At 40.7% G+C, this 22,713-nt stretch overlaps 1 protein-coding gene across 3 annotated transcripts in view; it reads right to left on the bottom strand.

Moving 5' to 3' along the window:
- The window catches only part of RASGEF1B (RasGEF domain family, member 1B), a 548,743-nt gene that overhangs the window by 22,160 nt on the left and 503,870 nt on the right, over positions 1–22,713 (bottom strand). For 2 of the 3 annotated variants that reach the window (XM_005857414.2, XM_014544657.1), the window contains 3 exons: positions 3,654–3,836; positions 1,377–1,499; positions 865–1,002 (listed from right to left, as the gene is read on the bottom strand). In XM_005857414.2, the coding sequence (XP_005857476.1) occupies positions 865–1,002; positions 1,377–1,499; positions 3,654–3,836 (444 nt within the window). Of the gene's footprint in view, positions 1–864; positions 1,003–1,376; positions 1,500–3,653; positions 3,837–22,698; positions 22,708–22,713 lie in introns of those variants that run through there. The other variant, XM_014544661.1, reaches the window with a different exon arrangement.

Below are 22,713 nucleotides of genomic sequence, written 5' to 3'. Positions count from 1 at the left end.
GAAACAATGTATAACTCCAGCTCTGAGATCCCGGCTGGCTGAAAGCTGGTTTCTGGGGTTTTGTTTAGCTTCTATATTTGTTACAAAGTTTCTTAGAGTTGCAGCTCAGAGGCCGGCAAGTCAGGTGGGGAACGTTGGAGTCTGCAGTCACTGGAGCAAGCCAGCCTCATGTTCGCTTCCAGCTGCCTGGCTGCCGGCCGCCATCTTGGCTGACAGTTAATTTGCATAAGGATATGCTGATTAGCCAATGGGAAGGGTAGCAGTCGTACGCCAATTACCATGTTTCTCTTTTATTAGTGTAGATGTTATTTTCTATCTATTAGTGTTTATGTCTACCAATATGATAGCTAGTATCTATCTCAATATATCAAACCTTTTTGGAGGAAAAAGGGTATGTGTACAGTCAAATTAAAAACATCTGCAAGGGGAGGGGGAGGATGAAGAGGATAAAGGAGTCAAATATAAGGTGACGGAAGGAGACTTAGAGTTTGGTGGTGAGTATGAAATGTACAGATGACGTATTACAAAGTTGTACCCCTGAAACTTATGTTATCCCAATAAATTGAATTTTAAAAAAATAAGACACAAAAAATACCCATGCTTGCAACAGGAATCCTGTGCATGAATTGACATGAACATACCTCAAAATTAATCACATAAAGCTCTAGATTATACCCTTGGAAGTGGGATTGTATAATCATCCCCACTTAACACCCCAAACAGACCAATGTGCTATGGAGAGAACTTGCTCAAAGATTAAAAAAACAGGAAGCCGTGGAGATTCCGATACCTCGGTTCAGCATCGTTCCTCACCAAGGCTCTGCCCAGAGATGCAAGCAGTCATGCTAAAGTCAGGTTACCCACCTCCTCGCCACTGGCTATTCGATGAGCCAGGTCTTTTAAGTTTCTCATCATTCTTTCATCCCGAAAATCATAAGGAAAAGTTTCTGTCCATTCTGTCAGAAGTTGAAGGATTTTGGGTGCAATTTTTCTTATCTGGTTCTAGGGAGAAAAAGCAAAATCTAATTCAGTGATGTCTATCACCATGGACCACATCTAATAAATAATTACAAACAGTGTCCCTGATAAACTTCTAGTGCAAAGTCTTTAAGATTAAAGAAGCTCTAGTTCTTCCCTTCCCCAGTCAATGCCAAGTGCCACCAACTTAAGGCAGGATCCGGAATGTTCCATGGCATGAGATGTGTATTGTGCTCATTATGCCATTCCCAATCCCCTGTGCATGGCAACAATACCACTTATGTACCTCAGCCTACGGATAAGCTAGGGTTACTTAAGGAAACCAATTTCACAAAATCTAAGCCACAGAGTTACCAAACCTAATAGAAAAAAATCGTGAAGTTCAAACATATAATTACCTTATCGCTGTTCGGGTCATTTAGTCTCTGGTGCTCAACACATAAGTGGCAAACTTTGGCCATTAGCTCATATGGATGCATGAATAACCGAGAACTGAGTAGAAAGGTAAATATGTATGTTCTCTGTGGTAAGAGAAAAAAATCACATGGTTACATTTCTTCTGAAACTAATATTTTTCCTCTATATTACACATCTTTTTTCATTACATTCTCTCAATCAAAGTTAAATGCTGCAGTTTCAAAGGTGATGCTTACTAGTAGTAAAATACCACAAGATGAATGTCTCCTTTATCTTTTCATGTATCTTTTCCTTTAAACCATACTAAAAATAATAGAAGCACAAGAGAAGTTTAGCTACTGAAATTTTCCACAGCTCATCTTCACATCTATCCTCTGGGAGCCAGGACACCAGGGCATATAACTCACTCTAGTAAAAAAAGAATAAAATTCAGCCCAGAGAGATAAATCTAACTAAAATATACTACCCAAACAGAATCATGTTCTGTGTTCAAATATTAGGGTAACTCAATGGAAACCAAAAAAACAGCCAATCACATCAGCTCAGGAATTCTCCAGGGTGCCCAGGGTAACACACTGCCCTGTTTGTGCACTCTGTCAGAGCTAAAGGCAGGCTTTCAAGTCATCTATTTACTTGCTCAAAGGCTAAGCAATTTGATAAAATACAATATCATACTATATTCTTTTCTTTGACCACATTATCTCCCAAGAAGCCAGTAATGAAGTAGTGCTTATTTGTTATAATAGTTTCAGACTCCCAATGGGAAAAAAAAACAAACATGGGATTTTTTCCCCAACCTTGGGTGCCTCTAATAGCTCATAAACACTTACAGGGCTGAACAAGGGACTCCTTTTACTTCTGATTACAAGTTTTCCCTGTGTAGCAACATATTTAAAAATGCTATGTAACAAATCACACACAGAGAGATAACTCAGTAAGAAACATTATGTTGAGTTATAGAGGCAAGCACACTCTACCCTTTGCACACCAAGGTCATTATCTATAATAATAAAAGCATAATATGCAAATAGGCCAAAAGGTCGAACAGCAGAACGACCGTCTGGATGACCATGCTATGACATGCACTGGCACCAGGCCAGCCAAGGCAGGTGCAATGCAATTGGTCGGGGGGGCCCCACCATTGCCCCATGATCACCCCCACAGAGAGAGGCCTAGGCTACTGGCTGGTGAGGTGATCGATGAGGGGGCTCCGCAATCAATCACCCCAAAGAGGGAGGCCCAGGCTACCCAGCCGGTGGCGCTGTGGGGGTGGGCAGGGCCTCCCTCTGGAGAGCAATCGATAGCAGAGCCCCGGCTGGGGAGAGGCCCAGGCTACCCAGCTGGCAGCACTGAGGTGGGTCAGAGGGGCCTCCCTCTGTGGGGCAATTGATGGCAGGGCTCCCAGACTGTGAGAGGTCAAGGGCGCAGGCCGGGCTGAGGGACCCCTCCACCCCCAGTGCACGAATTTTGTGCACCAGGCCTCTAGTTATATTTATAAAAACATATGAATCTAGTGTCTACATATTTTCATGAAATTATTATCAACAACCAGCTGCTGGTTGGTAGGGGCAGCTGTAGCACCAAGAAAGGGGGGAATATCACTTGCCCCATAATTAGAAAAGCCAGGTTTGATTGCTAATACCAGGAGTGAGGCTGTGTGAAAATTTTAAATTTGTTTTCTCTTCTCTAGCTTTTGGAATTGCTATAAAGATTGAGCAAATGTAAACGATCTGCCTAGGCTAGAAAGTATGATCTACAGAAATGTCCATTTATCAAAGCAAAACATAAGCTATCATGTCATCTGATGTCCAATCACAAAGAATTGCATCTTGAATATAACACCTGTTCTCTTTGCTATGAAATTTCTCTGACTTTACTTTTCCCAGCATAGTGATGCTCTTGGAAACACAAAGGCATTCAATATTCTGAGAGCATTCAATATTCTCCGGCATGTCTATTTAAGGACCAAGGCACATGCCTGAATCAAACCTGCAGATACTTCCTTTAGATGGTATATCTGACTATCTACAATGTGGTACCAACCCTGGAAAGAAACTGATATGCAGACAACCAAAACTGGGATCTTACTCAGGCACACTTTGATCTCAAAGCAGTTAACAATCATATGCAATTTCTTATTAGGAAAACCTTTAACATCCCAGATATAATTCTGTAGAATCTAGGGTCCCGACTATTGTATCATACTTTCTGCTGAATTAGAAACCAAGGATGTGTTTCAGAGGAACACGGATACCTACATCCGGATAGTAATCCACGTTAGGTACCAAATGCTGGATGAGTGCTTCCAGAGATCCGGAGAGGAGGTTGTTGTCATGGTAATTCAACCCTCCGCAGCTGTCCTCTGCAGACTGATAGAGGTTTCGGTTATAACCACTGCTGTCAAACATGGCTGAAAAGGGAGGCGTCTGAGGCATGCTTTCCTAAAGTAAACAAAAAAGGAGAAAGCACAGTGTTAGTAATATACAATCCAAAAGAAAAGTAAGTTTTAACAAGCTTTAACGGTAAGGCAGGAACAGGCAGTTTTAAAAAAACAGGTTAGGTTCTGACACAATATCAGAATCCGTCAAGAAGCAAACTGCTCTTTGAGTTACCATACTTTTGAGTACCAATCTCATTCAATCAAATACCATAAAATGCTCAGCTCAAAGGATTTATGGACTTAAATTCGAGTCTCTGGTTGCTATACTTAGATATCATCCTTCCCATTTGGCCATTGCGTTAGCCCTGTGGGGCAAGTATCCTAAGGAGGAAATGTATAAGCCTTCAAAGTTCATCAGGAAGTAGGATCTAACACTTAAGAAATATCAGACTAGCAATGGGCATAGATTAGGAGACAACAGAAGCAAAAGTTGGCAAAGTGAAACAGTCAAAGAGGCCTAGAATGAAAGTGCACAGTAGAGCACAGTGTGTGTGTTCACGGATGTGAGTGTGTGTTAAGAGATTGAATGCTGACTCCTGAGCTTTCCTTGGGAGATGGGGATGCTGTTGGTTTTCACCCCTTTGTGTTAAATTCCTGTGGGGGTGAGGAGCTCTAGAGAGCCAGAGTTCTCAGTAAACACACAGGCTGGGAAGGCACCTGGTGTGGAGAACAGGAGGCGCCAGTCCTCTCCGCCCGTGAGTGTGCAGCTCACAGAGCCTTGTCACAGGTGCTCAGCAGAGGCCAGAGGTTAGTAGGTTATGACTTGGGTTCCTAAGGGCAGAGCTCCCGGCCCTGAGAACAGGCCCCTGTTCTGGGGGCGCATCTGGACAACGGAGGCATTCAGGAGCTGCCCAGACGGAGGGTGTCGGAAACCACACAATGAGAGGAAGCCAAACTCCAGCCTTGGGCTGACAGGGACAGGGTGTGTAGAGGCTGCAGGAGGATACAACCTGGGCTAGTCCTTCTTTTCAAGATGCTGAAAGTCACCTGCACCCGGATGGGGCAGGGGTGTGGAGCCCTGCCTCAGAAGCCACATCCCTCACTGCTAGGGCATCTGTTCCAACGCCAGAGAATGGGCCACAGCCTCACAATGTGTGCAGGTGACTGGCAGGAGGCGGCCAAGGGTGCAGTGTTGGGAAAAAAAACACACACACATCCACGATACAGCCGACCTGGCAGGTGAAAACAGCATTTAGTGAAAGTAGCATCCAAAAAATCTTGCACCCGGCTGCCTTCGGTTTAACAATAAGAATTAACCCATAAAACAGTCAGGTGTCACTCGGCACCAAAAGCCACCCAGTCCTTGCACATGTTAGTTATGTGCTCCCATTAAGCAGATAAAGCCTGCGATCTAGACAAGGACTCAGATTTAGTGAAGTCCTAATCTGGGGCTGAACAGCCATGAACACTTTGGAAGGTCATTTGCCCTGCAACCCCCACCCCAGGAGGTCCTTCATCTGGAAAATTACTTCCAATTTCGTTTACCCCTTCTGGAATTCTAACAAAACTACCAATTCTCCTTATAGCAAGAGTTCTTCGTAAAGCCTTAGTAGAGCAATGGCAAAAGGCTATTTTAGTGTCCCTTGGCAATATGTCGTACAGAATGTGTCTGAAGAGGTACAAAATCTCAACACTTAGAAACCCCCCTCCAACCAGGCGCCTAACAAAAATACTACAAATAGCAATGGAAACCAAACCGAGGTTGGGGTAAGTTAATTGGGGTTGTAGCTTATTATACTTAAAAATCAATTTGAAGGAGAGAGTATGTCACAGGCGCTTCTCTGCAATTAGCCCAAAGTTCTGTCGCTAATCAGCTGACCTGATTTTCCTGTGAGCCACCTTGATTGTTGAATGTGCACGGAGCAACTGCTGAGATTCAAGCCATTCCAAGAGATTCCAGCCCCTTCTTTATGCACAGCGGTCATATTTTCTACCTCGCCAGGTATTCAAGACAGCATCTTACAACTCCTTCGGCCTCCCCCCTTCCTCAGCTGTGCATTCCTCTACTATGGGATCCTGTGTGTAGGAAACGGTCTCCAGTCCCACTGTTCTTTGCTTCTCTGATTCCCCCTCAAGGCCACTCACCTGAGAAGCATGGTGTGGAAGGCTTTGAGAATGTCCACAGCACTCCATCTGTGTCAAGTTTACCACCTACAGATGCCTTTTTGGATTCTACAACCCACCCTGTCTGGCAGGCATCCCCACTGTTTTGACTGCATGAGAAGCTAAGGTTCAGAAAACCTGTAATAACTAGCCTGGGGTTATACATCAGATAAGGGGCAGAAAGGGCAGGGCTTCAAACCCAGGTCTTCAGATGTCAAGTTCAAAAGTTATTACACCACATCGTTTCACTGCAAGTGGTCTTCTTTGAACTTCTAATGTTTAACCATGAAAAGAAAAGCCTGTCAGTATCCCCCCAAATTGTAGGCTATTAGAGAAATTTATATATTTTACATGTTCTACATAAATCCTGGCTCCAAAGATGTATTACAGCCCTTAAGTACTCTTCTTACAAAGCAATACTATCAACAAAAGAGCTTAAGCTACTGATCTTTGCAATCAAAACACAATCCCATCTAAATAAAGATTTCAGAGATCCTAATATGCATTTCTTTTATTTTAGTGTCTTTGAAACTGGGTTGGACATAAATAGTCAAGCGATAAGAAAACATGTTTAATTAAGTCTTTTTTTAGTGATATATGAAATAAAAGAGTATCTTACAATGGATGGCGTCTTAGAGTCAATGAAATACAGAAATATTTGCTTGTGTGCACTCTCTAGATTTCCAGTAAAAAATTTTAATGAGACAAATGACCAAAAGAAAGATCATGCATCAGAGTATTCACCCCCCACTTCTGGATAATCTCCAACAAGTGGCCTGCCTGGACATTTTCTGGGAAGATCAGTTGCCTAGTGTAATAGATGCCTTTGATAAACAAGGAGGAAGGTCAGCAGAATGGTACAGAAGGTGCTGTTTGTGAAGTGTATTTTTAAATACCGAAGAAGTAAACATACTACACTTTCTTTCTCCCCAAGTGTCACCCACATCAAGAGCTACTGTTGTTCAGTATTACTCGAATTTCACATCCAGGACTTTGAGTTCTACCTGCTTCGCTTCTGAAAGTGAAAAGATTCAGAAGATTAAATACTGGCTTCATTCTTGTTTAAGAAGACAAATATAAAACCCAAGTACTGGACATAAGGATCCAGAGAACTGTTTATCCCTGGGTACTATCAACTCTAGGGCTAATTTGCTAATGGTTTCCTAGTGGAAGAAGGGCTAAGTGTAAGGCTCCTATCTCATAGCTTCCCTTTCTTTTTTCCAGTGTCACTGTAGTTCTGACTTCTTATCTGCAGCGAACTTCTTTACAGCTCTCACAGTTAATATTTCCTGGGGTCCTGTGAGCTCTCAATGTACTCCTCTGCACCCTTTCCAACATAACCTCAAAATCACCTTCTCCATGGTCAGCCATTCTTCTGTAGCACATATTTTGTCCGACCCAATGTACCTAATCCATGGGGACCTACTAACCAAAATTCTTGTTTAGGAAAAATAGACTCCTTCCCAAAATTAGAATGTGTGACAGCATAAAGTTAAAAACTGGCATTAATTTAACTGTTAAGTCAAACTTCAAAGTAGTTAATTCCTTTGGGGAAAAAAAAAGAGAGAGATTTATGATTGACACTTGAACAAGTTAAGCTATTGGCTTTATTCAAATCACTGCCAATAAGATAAGGCAGAGGGCAGGTTAATCTCCCAAGTAATGCTCACCTTTCTAAATTTCATTTGCAAACCAGCTCTTGGAAACTCAGAATATAGTCTATCTGGTCAGTGGCTCTTAAGTTTTCTGGGGGAAATCATACACCTCTCCCCATAAGAAATGCATATACTTTCAGGGAGCTCAGACCCCAGGTTGGGACGCACGTGTGTGGGCACATGTACAGAATCTAGTCATTTATCTACTCCGGCTCAAATGAGGAGAACGAGGTGGCTCTGCAGGGAACCTTGGTCTACCACATTCCAGACTCCTCCTTCAAAATGAAGGAATGCTGTATTTTTAGGCAGTACCAATCATGTGGAGTTGGAGAGTATTAAAAAAAAAGAGACATTGCTTTTAGTTTGGGTAGAGATATTTAAATAGACTTTCCCCCTCCTATATTGGAGCAGCCCTTTGGGATAGAGAGGACATAATGAGACAATGGAAAACAAATTTTGGTATTTTAAACAAGGAATCAGGCTAGAAGAAAGTTTAGCAACACCAAAATTAGCATGCGGATTGCAGGTCCTGCCAGAAGACTTCCCTGAGGGAAGTAAAAGATACATCCAATCCAGGTAGACAAGATGAATGTTCTTTTTAAAAATCAATTTGGTAAGCTGGAGAGTTGGTTGACAGACCAGGTATCTTACAGGGGCAGCTAATTCAGTCACAAAGATATATCATGTTCTCCCAAGGACCCTGAAAAAGTTCCGCCTGACATTGATCCAGCAGCAAGGAAGCCAGCTCCGGGTGATTTACGGGATGAATGGATTTGAAAGGCATGCCTAATGGTTTCAATCCGACTAAAGCACCAGATGAAAAGCTGCCTTTTTCCCAACAGCAGACTGTGTTTGAATTAGCGACTGCTTTTGCACAACGTTATTTATGATGAGGCAGGTGCACCAGGATAAGGTGGTTTCAGGTGACAATTCGGATTGGAAAAGAGCTCTAGGAAAAGATGGGTGTGGGGACTAAATCAAAAGCTATCTTTCAACATCTGCTATCGTTGCATTGTAAATCTCTCCCAAAAGGTCGAGTCAGCATTCCCTTTACCCTCAAGTGAATGAGATAGAAAAGGCAGGAGTCAAAGAAAAAGTGTTGCCTTTTTTTTTTTTCAAAGACTTAATAAATCCAATGCCTTTATATTGATCACTGTCTTTTAGCTTCTGTTCAAATGCTCAGCATATGTTCCAATTAAAAAAAAACCCACTGAGGTGGAGAAAGGCCTCCCTATCACAGCTGAACTCTGATAGCATGTTTGTTTAGTGAGGAGTGGCTTAATTTAATATCCTGGAATTACCAGTTCCCCAATATCCATCTAGATCCTAAAGGAACTTTGCACTTGGGTGAGATATATCTTCTTCCTATTTACATTTGAGGTTCCAGAGATCTGAATGAAAAAGACTTCATATATTTCATCTTTACTTCAGAGTATATCTAACTACAGATGTGAACCAGGGTGAAGGTCAAAGTCAAGTTTTTGACACTCCCTAAAATACGGCTTATATGAGCTTGAAAATGTCTAAAAGATTATCTTCTCAAGTCTTTCCTCAGCCAAGGAAAATCTTAAAGCAGAGATTTCTAGCAACAGCCCTGAGAACTGTAGAAATTCTACACTCTGTTCACTTCCTTGAAAAAAAGAGGTATTATGTAGAGAGTACAAACATATAAAACCGACAACTCAGATCAACTCACTTCTCTGGCATCTGAACAAAAAGTAAGTAATTTCCAGACAAGTACATTCTTTAGAAAGGAGCCCAAAATGCTGAGTAGATTTCAAAGTCAAGGGAGAAAAATCAGTATTTTTAAGGAAAGAAGGTCCAATTTTTCTCCATAATAATGAAATGGTGGTATTGTTTTCTTATTTTTATATAGGCTTCTATACAGAAAGTATTTTGTATTGATTTCTCCTAGATGTTACTTTTAAAAAAAAGTCTCTTCTAATTTCTAATTGATGGAAGGAGGAGATTCTGACTCAGATAACTATTATCTGGTTTCCCTGGAAGATAAACAAAGCTAAAACTTGTCATCTTTTGTCTTAAGGATATCTTGCTAGTAGTTTATTAAAACACAAAATGATACTTCAGTACATGGAAACTCTAAATGGGCTTGGATAATCATTTAAAACTTCTCTATGAGATAAATCTTTGCAGTGTGGGAACTGATCACAGAACATGTTGACATTATGCATTGGTTTAATCTACAACTCTCCTGCAGTTCCTGAAATTAACAGCAGATGGCTCCACGTCCCTTGTCTTTGAAAGAGTTGGTGCTTTCCAGCAATAACAGCTGGTGCTGGATCAGAAAAGTAAAAAGGACAACTAGAGTTTGGGGAAGAAATTTTGAGAAATAAGTGTTTGTAATCTTGGTATATCATTGGTCTTAGGAAAGTGGCATTGTTCATTCTGTACAGTGGAAAATATATACTGGCTGAAAAAGCCAGTTTGTCTTATTTCCTATGTCTTAGGTGCCTGACTGTGATGAGATTTAATTATTTTGTTTTCCCAGAGGAATAAAAGTGATCTTCTGGATAATCAAAATCATCACTAGCTAATTAAGTGCTGCCAAAAAGAACTTTTTGGGATACTGGAAATGTTCCTCTTCAGCACTGTCCAACACTGTGCTGTTAGCCACATGTGCCCATTGAGCACTTCAAATGCGGCGAGCACAACTAAGAAACTAAATTCTTTATTTTCTTTTCTTTAAACTTAATTGAAATACCCCCATGTGGCTATTTCCTGTCATACTGAATGCCAAAGAAAGTAGCTGAATCATCATTTATACATAATGCATCCCAAGCCAAATTACAGAATATTATTTGGGGAGAATCCTTTACCAAAAGGATATATTTTCCTCAACCCAATTCATCTCAGCAGTTAAATGGCCTGATACTTAAGAGGGCATTTAGTAAACAAGCAGAATTTTCTATTTGCATTGCACTATAAAACATGATTACTAAGATAATTTTATTTTTTGTCTGCAAGTTCTTGAAAAACTACCCTAATGTCTCCCCCTCCATTCTTTTAGATAAATAGAAAGATACTGGTAGTCTAAAGTGTCTTTCTTTCATACGAGGCTTATTTGTATTTTCTCTGTGTTCAACTAAAATTTTTCATACCAGGGTTTCCTAATAACATTTCTATCAATTGAATGATTTCCCAGATGTAGACATACCTTGAAGTAAAATAGTAAACATATAAACCTAAGAAAAAAGTGACTGGCTTAATTCAAAAAAAATCCTGACTCAACCTCATAATTATTCGTATTTTTAAATATACTAACAAGGGGGGAAAAACAAAAGCATTTTAAGAAAATATTAAATCTCTACATAGTTTTCAATAAAAATAATAAACTTCAGCCTGGCTGGTGTGACTCAGTGGTTGAGCATCAACCTATGAACCAGGAGATCACGGTTAGATTCTGGATCAGAGCATATGCCCAGGTTTCAGGCTCAATCCCCAGTAGAGGGCATGCAGGAGGCAGCTGATCAATAATTCTCTCTCATCATTGATGTTTCTATCTCTCCCTCTCCCTTCCTCACTGAAATAAATAAAAATATTTTAAAAAGAGAAAGAAACGTCATTCTCCTCTCCTCGCTTCCATGCACCCAGAAAGTAGGTGAACATCTGCCTGCAGATCACTTCAACCCTCCTTCTTCCCCCCGCTAATACAGGGTGCAAATGCATGAAGTGATAACACAGCAAAATAAATAAGTTATCACAGAGCTGAAAGAGACCCGAAAAGCATCGAGTTCAACATCCTGTCTAATTTTACAAATACTGCAGGTACAGGGAGAAAGTAAGTGACTTGTTAGGGCACCAGGTCTGCCAGAACCCTAGTCTCTATTCCGAAATCTGTCCATAGCACTAAGCTACAGCATCTGTCATTTTAGGATAAGGGAGGGTTGCAGGGATATAGTTTATGTAGATTTCACTGCAGGACCAAGAAAGGACAACTGTGGTTCTTGAAAAATGAAGAGGATGGGGAGGCAACTCTTGAATTCAACCACAACAGCACAATTTGTGTCTTCAGGCTCTCACAAAATGCTATGATGGTCTTTCCATTGGTTATTTGTGGACATCAGACTCAAGATTCTCAATCCCTGCTTCAGAGATTCCAGATTCTTCTCTCATCGGAAAACTACCCTCCTTTCCCCATCTCCTCTCCAAGGAGATACTTTCTTTGGGGCCATCTATATGCTCATCCAAAGTCCAATTCCTCCGCGGTCCCTGGGGAGATGGATACAGTTGATCCCATCACTTCTGTGCCATATTAGGTACCTTGCTTAGCATAGATAGTCACACAGCTTCTCCCCCTCAATTTTCTGACCATTTATCTTTTCCCTAGATAGGTGTTATTCAATTGATTTTTTTTTTGGCCTTATTGTAGTTTATCAGCCAGTAGTTAATTTTAGATTATAAGAAAGTAATGTTAGCAATAATATAAGAAATGTCTTATTATGAAATGATATTTTGAAATATATACCCATAAAAATAAAGTTAAATTAGATACTAACCTGGCGGGGGGCAGGTCCTGCCAGAAGACTTCCCTGAGGGAAGTAAAAGATACATCCAATCCAGGTAGACAAGATGAATGTTCTTTTTAAAAATCAATTTGGTAAGCTGGAGAGTTGGTTGACAGACCAGGTATCTTACAGGGGCAGCTAATTCAGTCACAAAGATATATCATGTTCTCCCAAGGACCCTGAAAAAGTTCCGCCTGACATTGATCCAGCAGCAAGGAAGCCAGCTCCGGGTGATTTACGGGATGAATGGATTTGAAAGGCATGCCTAATGGTTTCAATCCGACTAAAGCACCAGATGAAAAGCTGCCTTTTTCCCAACAGCAGACTGTGTTTGAATTAGCGACTGCTTTTGCACAACGTTATTTATGATGAGGCAGGTGCACCAGGATAAGGTGGTTTCAGGTGACAATTCGGATTGGAAAAGAGCTCTAGGAAAAGATGGGTGTGGGGACTAAATCAAAAGCTATCTTTCAACATCTGCTATCGTTGCATTGTAAATCTCTCCCAAAAGGTCGAGTCAGCATTCCCTTTACCCTCAAGTGAATGAGATAGAAAAGGCAGGAGTCAAAGAAAAAGTGTTGCCTTTTTTTTTTTCAAAGACTTAATAAATCCAATGCCTTTATATTGATCACTGTCTTTTAGCTTCTGTTCAAATGCTCAGCATATGTTCCAATTAAAAAAAAACCCACTGAGGTGGAGAAAGGCCTCCCTATCACAGCTGAACTCTGATAGCATGTTTGTTTAGTGAGGAGTGGCTTAATTTAATATCCTGGAATTACCAGTTCCCCAATATCCATCTAGATCCTAAAGGAACTTTGCACTTGGGTGAGATATATCTTCTTCCTATTTACATTTGAGGTTCCAGAGATCTGAATGAAAAAGACTTCATATATTTCATCTTTACTTCAGAGTATATCTAACTACAGATGTGAACCAGGGTGAAGGTCAAAGTCAAGTTTTTGACACTCCCTAAAATACGGCTTATATGAGCTTGAAAATGTCTAAAAGATTATCTTCTCAAGTCTTTCCTCAGCCAAGGAAAATCTTAAAGCAGAGATTTCTAGCAACAGCCCTGAGAACTGTAGAAATTCTACACTCTGTTCACTTCCTTGAAAAAAAGAGGTATTATGTAGAGAGTACAAACATATAAAACCGACAACTCAGATCAACTCACTTCTCTGGCATCTGAACAAAAAGTAAGTAATTTCCAGACAAGTACATTCTTTAGAAAGGAGCCCAAAATGCTGAGTAGATTTCAAAGTCAAGGGAGAAAAATCAGTATTTTTAAGGAAAGAAGGTCCAATTTTTCTCCATAATAATGAAATGGTGGTATTGTTTTCTTATTTTTATATAGGCTTCTATACAGAAAGTATTTTGTATTGATTTCTCCTAGATGTTACTTTTAAAAAAAAGTCTCTTCTAATTTCTAATTGATGGAAGGAGGAGATTCTGACTCAGATAACTATTATCTGGTTTCCCTGGAAGATAAACAAAGCTAAAACTTGTCATCTTTTGTCTTAAGGATATCTTGCTAGTAGTTTATTAAAACACAAAATGATACTTCAGTACATGGAAACTCTAAATGGGCTTGGATAATCATTTAAAACTTCTCTATGAGATAAATCTTTGCAGTGTGGGAACTGATCACAGAACATGTTGACATTATGCATTGGTTTAATCTACAACTCTCCTGCAGTTCCTGAAATTAACAGCAGATGGCTCCACGTCCCTTGTCTTTGAAAGAGTTGGTGCTTTCCAGCAATAACAGCTGGTGCTGGATCAGAAAAGTAAAAAGGACAACTAGAGTTTGGGGAAGAAATTTTGAGAAATAAGTGTTTGTAATCTTGGTATATCATTGGTCTTAGGAAAGTGGCATTGTTCATTCTGTACAGTGGAAAATATATACTGGCTGAAAAAGCCAGTTTGTCTTATTTCCTATGTCTTAGGTGCCTGACTGTGATGAGATTTAATTATTTTGTTTTCCCAGAGGAATAAAAGTGATCTTCTGGATAATCAAAATCATCACTAGCTAATTAAGTGCTGCCAAAAAGAACTTTTTGGGATACTGGAAATGTTCCTCTTCAGCACTGTCCAACACTGTGCTGTTAGCCACATGTGCCCATTGAGCACTTCAAATGCGGCGAGCACAACTAAGAAACTAAATTCTTTATTTTCTTTTCTTTAAACTTAATTGAAATACCCCCATGTGGCTATTTCCTGTCATACTGAATGCCAAAGAAAGTAGCTGAATCATCATTTATACATAATGCATCCCAAGCCAAATTACAGAATATTATTTGGGGAGAATCCTTTACCAAAAGGATATATTTTCCTCAACCCAATTCATCTCAGCAGTTAAATGGCCTGATACTTAAGAGGGCATTTAGTAAACAAGCAGAATTTTCTATTTGCATTGCACTATAAAACATGATTACTAAGATAATTTTATTTTTTGTCTGCAAGGTCTTGAAAAACTACCCTAATGTCTCCCCCTCCATTCTTTTAGATAAATAGAAAGATACTGGTAGTCTAAAGTGTCTTTCTTTCATACGAGGCTTATTTGTATTTTCTCTGTGTTCAACTAAAATTTTTCATACCAGGGTTTCCTAATAACATTTCTATCAATTGAATGATTTCCCAGATGTAGACATACCTTGAAGTAAAATAGTAAACATATAAACCTAAGAAAAAAGTGACTGGCTTAATTCAAAAAAAATCCTGACTCAACCTCTTGATAATTCGTATTTTTAAATATACTAACAAGGGGGGAAAAACAAAAGCATTTTAAGAAAATATTAAATCTCTACATAGTTTTCATCAATAAAAATAAACTTCAGCCTGGCTGGTGTGACTCAGTGGTTGAGCATCAACCTATGAACCAGGAGATCACGGTTAGATTCTGGATCAGAGCATATGCCCAGGTTTCAGGCTCAATCCCCAGTAGAGGGCATGCAGGAGGCAGCTGATCAATAATTCTCTCTCATCATTGATGTTTCTATCTCTCCCTCTCCCTTCCTCACTGAAATAAATAAAAATATTTTAAAAAGAGAAAGAAACGTCATTCTCCTCTCCTCGCTTCCATGCACCCAGAAAGTAGGTGAACATCTGCCTGCAGATCACTTCAACCCTCCTTCTTCCCCCCGCTAATACAGGGTGCAAATGCATGAAGTGATAGCACAGCAAAATAAATAAGTTATCACAGAGCTGAAAGAGACCCGAAAAGCATCGAGTTCAACATCCTGTCTAATTTTACAAATACTGCAGGTACAGGGAGAAAGTAAGTGACTTGTTAGGGCACCAGGTCTGCCAGAACCCTAGTCTCTATTCCGAAATCTGTCCATAGCACTAAGCTACAGCATCTGTCATTTTAGGATAAGGGAGGGTTGCAGGGATATAGTTTATGTAGATTTCACTGCAGGACCAAGAAAGGACAACTGTGGTTCTTGAAAAATGAAGAGGATGGGGAGGCAACTCTTGAATTCAACCACAACAGCACAATTTGTGTCTTCAGGCTCTCACAAAATGCTATGATGGTCTTTCCATTGGTTATTTGTGGACATCAGACTCAAGATTCTCAATCCCTGCTTCAGAGATTCCAGATTCTTCTCTCATCGGAAAACTACCCTCCTTTCCCCATCTCCTCTCCAAGGAGATACTTTCTTTGGGGCCATCTATATGCTCATCCAAAGTCCAATTCCTCCGCGGTCCCTGGGGAGATGGATACAGTTGATCCCATCACTTCTGTGCCATATTAGGTACCTTGCTTAGCATAGATAGTCACACAGCTTCTCCCCCTCAATTTTCTGACCATTTATCTTTTCCCTAGATAGGTGTTATTCAATTGATTTTTTTTTTGGCCTTATTGTAGTTTATCAGCCAGTAGTTAATTTTAGATTATAAGAAAGTAATGTTAGCAATAATATAAGAAATGTCTTATTATGAAATGATATTTTGAAATATATACCCATAAAAATAAAGTTAAATTAGATACTAACCTGGCGGGGGGCGGGGGGGGAATACAATAAATGTAAGTGGTTTCTCGTGATTTTCTATTCCAAAAGATAGTATGATCCCCAGGTATCAGGTGTGGTAGTAGCAGATTCACTGTCTAATGGAGCACATAAAACCAAGGATTGAAAATCGGGGGGGGAATACAATAAATGTAAGTGGTTTCTCGTGATTTTCTATTCCAAAAGATAGTATGATCCCCAGGTATCAGGTGTGGTAGTAGCAGATTCACTGTCTAATGGAGCACATAAAACCAAGCAAGATTGAAAATACACACGGGAGAAATAAGTTCTAAGGATTTAACACTCCATTAGATAACCAGAAGGCCCAAGGCCAGTATGCTTAGTAGCCAGAAATGTTGCCACCTCTAGGAAAACAAAGCACTGACAGACGCGAGATGGAAGAATGCCAACAAGAAAGTTGCCAGTCAGTAGCTGATCTTCTCATCGTTGCCAGCCAATCTGCTTGAAAGGCATAACACAGCACTGCTTGTGAACCCTGATTTCCACCAACAGTGCTCTGGGCCCTCATCGGCTCTACCACTGTCTCCCCCCAAAATGAAGAGCCATTCATTGAAAAGATCTAACAAGCTGTCCCTTTATTTTCTCTGAAAATCTCAACGGGCAAGCATTTTCATTTTTGTTATTTCTTTTTGGACATCAATTCTACATTTGCTCCAACCCTCACCTGACCTGTCAAGATCCATATATACTGTCTGGTTAATTCTAACCTCCCTGTTTCTTAGCTGAGGCTTATCACTAGGGTCCCACTATGTTTATGTTTTAAATTGAGACACAGATACCACATGACAAGCCCTAGCTACTGTGTTTCAGAGGAAAGAATAATTATTCACCCCATCTGAGTCTGACTGTACCAGACATTATTCAAGAATGCAGAAAACCTGCTCCCGGGACTCTTCCCCTTTTTTATGTACCCAGTTCAGAGACCTTCCCTGGGTCATGAGAGATCATCCAGGACTAAATATAGATCTACGCACACCAGCAGTTCCTCCCCGTGGTCACATGGTGCTGCTTAGGAAAGATTCCTTGGAGATGTGTTCAGCCCAAAAACACCTACGCAAATTTCAATGTATCTATACACACTATAGCCACCAAGTTAATAGGCGATGACAGACATAAATATCTACATTCACCAGAGAAAGTCGCTCCTTAGAGATCTCCTCCTGCTATTTACCACACTTGTGCCACCCTCCACACATTGCTTTTGCTTGAACTGCGCCAACTGGGTTGGGGTAAGGTGAGAAGCCACACAGAGGGGCACACACACAGCCCCCTCCTCCCTGCCCCCCCTTTGCTCCTTCCTCTTGCACAGCACTGAAGTGGTCCCCACCGTTGCCCCAGAAAGAGGAGCCTCCCTCACGCTAGCTGCTCGCAAGGCTCCCAGGTACCCCCCAGTTCAGGTTATTACTGTCCGGCCTGGTCACCCGCGGCGACTCACCTAAGCTCAGGCAAGGTGTCCCCAAGTTCGCCACTTAAACGGGAGTGGGATAAAGGATTACCATCTCATTGGCGGCGAGCACATGACTTGACTGTTCCCTTGTCCCTTCCTAAATCGGGCCCCCTAGATTATCGGCTCTGGCATTAGAAATAAACAACTTCCCTAAAAAAAAACCCACTGAGGTGGAGAAAGGCCTCCCTATCACAGCTGAACTCTGATAGCATGTTTGTTTAGTGAGGAGTGGCTTAATTTAATATCCTGGAATTACCAGTTCCCCAATATCCATCTAGATCCTAAAGGAACTTTGCACTTGGGTGAGATATATCTTCTTCCTATTTACATTTGAGGTTCCAGAGATCTGAATGAAAAAGACTTCATATATTTCATCTTTACTTCAGAGTATATCTAACTACAGATGTGAACCAGGGTGAAGGTCAAAGTCAAGTTTTTGACACTCCCTAAAATACGGCTTATATGAGCTTGAAAATGTCTAAAAGATTATCTTCTCAAGTCTTTCCTCAGCCAAGGAAAATCTTAAAGCAGAGATTTCTAGCAACAGCCCTGAGAACTGTAGAAATTCTACACTCTGTTCACTTCCTTGAAAAAAAGAGGTATTATGTAGAGAGTACAAACATATAAAACCGACAACTCAGATCAACTCACTTCTCTGGCATCTGAACAAAAAGTAAGTAATTTCCAGACAAGTACATTCTTTAGAAAGGAGCCCAAAATGCTGAGTAGATTTCAAAGTCAAGGGAGAAAAATCAGTATTTTTAAGGAAAGAAGGTCCAATTTTTCTCCATAATAATGAAATGGTGGTATTGTTTTCTTATTTTTATATAGGCTTCTATACAGAAAGTATTTTGTATTGATTTCTCCTAGATGTTACTTTTAAAAAAAAGTCTCTTCTAATTTCTAATTGATGGAAGGAGGAGATTCTGACTCAGATAACTATTATCTGGTTTCCCTGGAAGATAAACAAAGCTAAAACTTGTCATCTTTTGTCTTAAGGATATCTTGCTAGTAGTTTATTAAAACACAAAATGATACTTCAGTACATGGAAACTCTAAATGGGCTTGGATAATCATTTAAAACTTCTCTATGAGATAAATCTTTGCAGTGTGGGAACTGATCACAGAACATGTTGACATTATGCATTGGTTTAATCTACAACTCTCCTGCAGTTCCTGAAATTAACAGCAGATGGCTCCACGTCCCTTGTCTTTGAAAGAGTTGGTGCTTTCCAGCAATAACAGCTGGTGCTGGATCAGAAAAGTAAAAAGGACAACTAGAGTTTGGGGAAGAAATTTTGAGAAATAAGTGTTTGTAATCTTGGTATATCATTGGTCTTAGGAAAGTGGCATTGTTCATTCTGTACAGTGGAAAATATATACTGGCTGAAAAAGCCAGTTTGTCTTATTTCCTATGTCTTAGGTGCCTGACTGTGATGAGATTTAATTATTTTGTTTTCCCAGAGGAATAAAAGTGATCTTCTGGATAATCAAAATCATCACTAGCTAATTAAGTGCTGCCAAAAAGAACTTTTTGGGATACTGGAAATGTTCCTCTTCAGCACTGTCCAACACTGTGCTGTTAGCCACATGTGCCCATTGAGCACTTCAAATGCGGCGAGCACAACTAAGAAACTAAATTCTTTATTTTCTTTTCTTTAAACTTAATTGAAATACCCCCATGTGGCTATTTCCTGTCATACTGAATGCCAAAGAAAGTAGCTGAATCATCATTTATACATAATGCATCCCAAGCCAAATTACAGAATATTATTTGGGGAGAATCCTTTACCAAAAGGATATATTTTCCTCAACCCAATTCATCTCAGCAGTTAAATGGCCTGATACTTAAGAGGGCATTTAGTAAACAAGCAGAATTTTCTATTTGCATTGCACTATAAAACATGATTACTAAGATAATTTTATTTTTTGTCTGCAAGTTCTTGAAAAACTACCCTAATGTCTCCCCCTCCATTCTTTTAGATAAATAGAAAGATACTGGTAGTCTAAAGTGTCTTTCTTTCATACGAGGCTTATTTGTATTTTCTCTGTGTTCAACTAAAATTTTTCATACCAGGGTTTCCTAATAACATTTCTATCAATTGAATGATTTCCCAGATGTAGACATACCTTGAAGTAAAATAGTAAACATATAAACCTAAGAAAAAAGTGACTGGCTTAATTCAAAAAAAATCCTGACTCAACCTCTTGATAATTCGTATTTTTAAATATACTAACAAGGGGGGAAAAACAAAAGCATTTTAAGAAAATATTAAATCTCTACATAGTTTTCATCAATAAAAATAAACTTCAGCCTGGCTGGTGTGACTCAGTGGTTGAGCATCAACCTATGAACCAGGAGATCACGGTTAGATTCTGGATCAGAGCATATGCCCAGGTTTCAGGCTCAATCCCCAGTAGAGGGCATGCAGGAGGCAGCTGATCAATAATTCTCTCTCATCATTGATGTTTCTATCTCTCCCTCTCCCTTCCTCACTGAAATAAATAAAAATATTTTAAAAAGAGAAAGAAACGTCATTCTCCTCTCCTCGCTTCCATGCACCCAGAAAGTAGGTGAACATCTGCCTGCAGATCACTTCAACCCTCCTTCTTCCCCCCGCTAATACAGGGTGCAAATGCATGAAGTGATAACACAGCAAAATAAATAAGTTATCACAGAGCTGAAAGAGACCCGAAAAGCATCGAGTTCAACATCCTGTCTAATTTTACAAATACTGCAGGTACAGGGAGAAAGTAAGTGACTTGTTAGGGCACCAGGTCTGCCAGAACCCTAGTCTCTATTCCGAAATCTGTCCATAGCACTAAGCTACAGCATCTGTCATTTTAGGATAAGGGAGGGTTGCAGGGATATAGTTTATGTAGATTTCACTGCAGGACCAAGAAAGGACAACTGTGGTTCTTGAAAAATGAAGAGGATGGGGAGGCAACTCTTGAATTCAACCACAACAGCACAATTTGTGTCTTCAGGCTCTCACAAAATGCTATGATGGTCTTTCCATTGGTTATTTGTGGACATCAGACTCAAGATTCTCAATCCCTGCTTCAGAGATTCCAGATTCTTCTCTCATCGGAAAACTACCCTCCTTTCCCCATCTCCTCTCCAAGGAGATACTTTCTTTGGGGCCATCTATATGCTCATCCAAAGTCCAATTCCTCCGCGGTCCCTGGGGAGATGGATACAGTTGATCCCATCACTTCTGTGCCACATTAGGTACCTTGCTTAGCATAGATAGTCACACAGCTTCTCCCCCTCAATTTTCTGACCATTTATCTTTTCCCTAGATAGGTGTTATTCAATTGATTTTTTTTTTGGCCTTATTGTAGTTTATCAGCCAGTAGTTAATTTTAGATTATAAGAAAGTAATGTTAGCAATAATATAAGAAATGTCTTATTATGAAATGATATTTTGAAATATATACCCATAAAAATAAAGTTAAATTAGATACTAACCTGGCGGGGGGCGGGGGGGGAATACAATAAATGTAAGTGGTTTCTCGTGATTTTCTATTCCAAAAGATAGTATGATCCCCAGGTATCAGGTGTGGTAGTAGCAGATTCACTGTCTAATGGAGCACATAAAACCAAGCAAGATTGAAAATACACACGGGAGAAATAAGTTCTAAGGATTTAACACTCCATTAGATAACCAGAAGGCCCAAGGCCAGTATGCTTAGTAGCCAGAAATGTTGCCACCTCTAGGAAAACAAAGCACTGACAGACGCGAGATGGAAGAATGCCAACAAGAAAGTTGCCAGTCAGTAGCTGATCTTCTCATCGTTGCCAGCCAATCTGCTTGAAAGGCATAACACAGCACTGCTTGTGAACCCTGATTTCCACCAACAGTGCTCTGGGCCCTCATCGGCTCTACCACTGTCTCCTCCCAAAATGAAGAGCCATTCATTGAAAAGATCTAACAAGCTGTCCCTTTATTTTCTCTGAAAATCTCAACGGGCAAGCATTTTCATTTTTGTTATTTCTTTTTGGACATCAATTCTACATTTGCTCCAACCCTCACCTGACCTGTCAAGATCCATATATACTGTCTGGTTAATTCTAACCTCCCTGTTTCTTAGCTGAGGCTTATCACTAGGGTCCCACTATGTTTATGTTTTAAATTGAGACACAGATACCACATGACAAGCCCTAGCTACTGTGTTTCAGAGGAAAGAATAATTATTCACCCCATCTGAGTCTGACTGTACCAGACATTATTCAAGAATGCAGAAAACCTGCTCCCGGGACTCTTCCCCTTTTTTATGTACCCAGTTCAGAGACCTTCCCTGGGTCATGAGAGATCATCCAGGACTAAATATAGATCTACGCACACCAGCAGTTCCTCCCCGTGGTCACATGGTGCTGCTTAGGAAAGATTCCTTGGAGATGTGTTCAGCCCAAAAACACCTACGCAAATTTCAATGTATCTATACACACTATAGCCACCAAGTTAATAGGCGATGACAGACATAAATATCTACATTCACCAGAGAAAGTCGCTCCTTAGAGATCTCCTCCTGCTATTTACCACACTTGTGCCACCCTCCACACATTGCTTTTGCTTGAACTGCGCCAACTGGGTTGGGGTAAGGTGAGAAGCCACACAGAGGGGCACACACACAGCCCCCTCCTCCCTGCCCCCCCTTTGCTCCTTCCTCTTGCACAGCACTGAAGTGGTCCCCACCGTTGCCCCAGAAAGAGGAGCCTCCCTCACGCTAGCTGCTCGCAAGGCTCCCAGGTACCCCCCAGTTCAGGTTATTACTGTCCGGCCTGGTCACCCGCGGCGACTCACCTAAGCTCAGGCAAGGTGTCCCCAAGTTCGCCACTTAAACGGGAGTGGGATAAAGGATTACCATCCCCCAAACCCCCCCCCCCCCAAACTAGCCAATAAGTATAAGGGAGCAGCTTAGCTGTGCACCGAAAGAGGGGATGAAGAAAGGATGAACGCGACTAGAACTCGCACAAATCCTCAAAAACTGTGCCAAGATTTCGCAACAGAAAGCCTGGCTGCGGGATCAGGGTGAGAGAAGCAAGGCAAAACCCAGGCCCCTCCCCGCCCGGGGCCCAGGGGGCTGGGCCCCGCACCTGTTGGCACTGGGT

The sequence above is a fragment of the Myotis brandtii genome, unplaced genomic scaffold (assembly GCF_000412655.1).
Source record: "Myotis brandtii unplaced genomic scaffold, ASM41265v1 scaffold111, whole genome shotgun sequence".
Lineage (NCBI taxonomy): Eukaryota > Metazoa > Chordata > Mammalia > Chiroptera > Vespertilionidae > Myotis > Myotis brandtii.
Note: the sequence above shows the minus strand (reverse complement) of the source record. Positions and strands in the feature narration are given on the sequence as shown.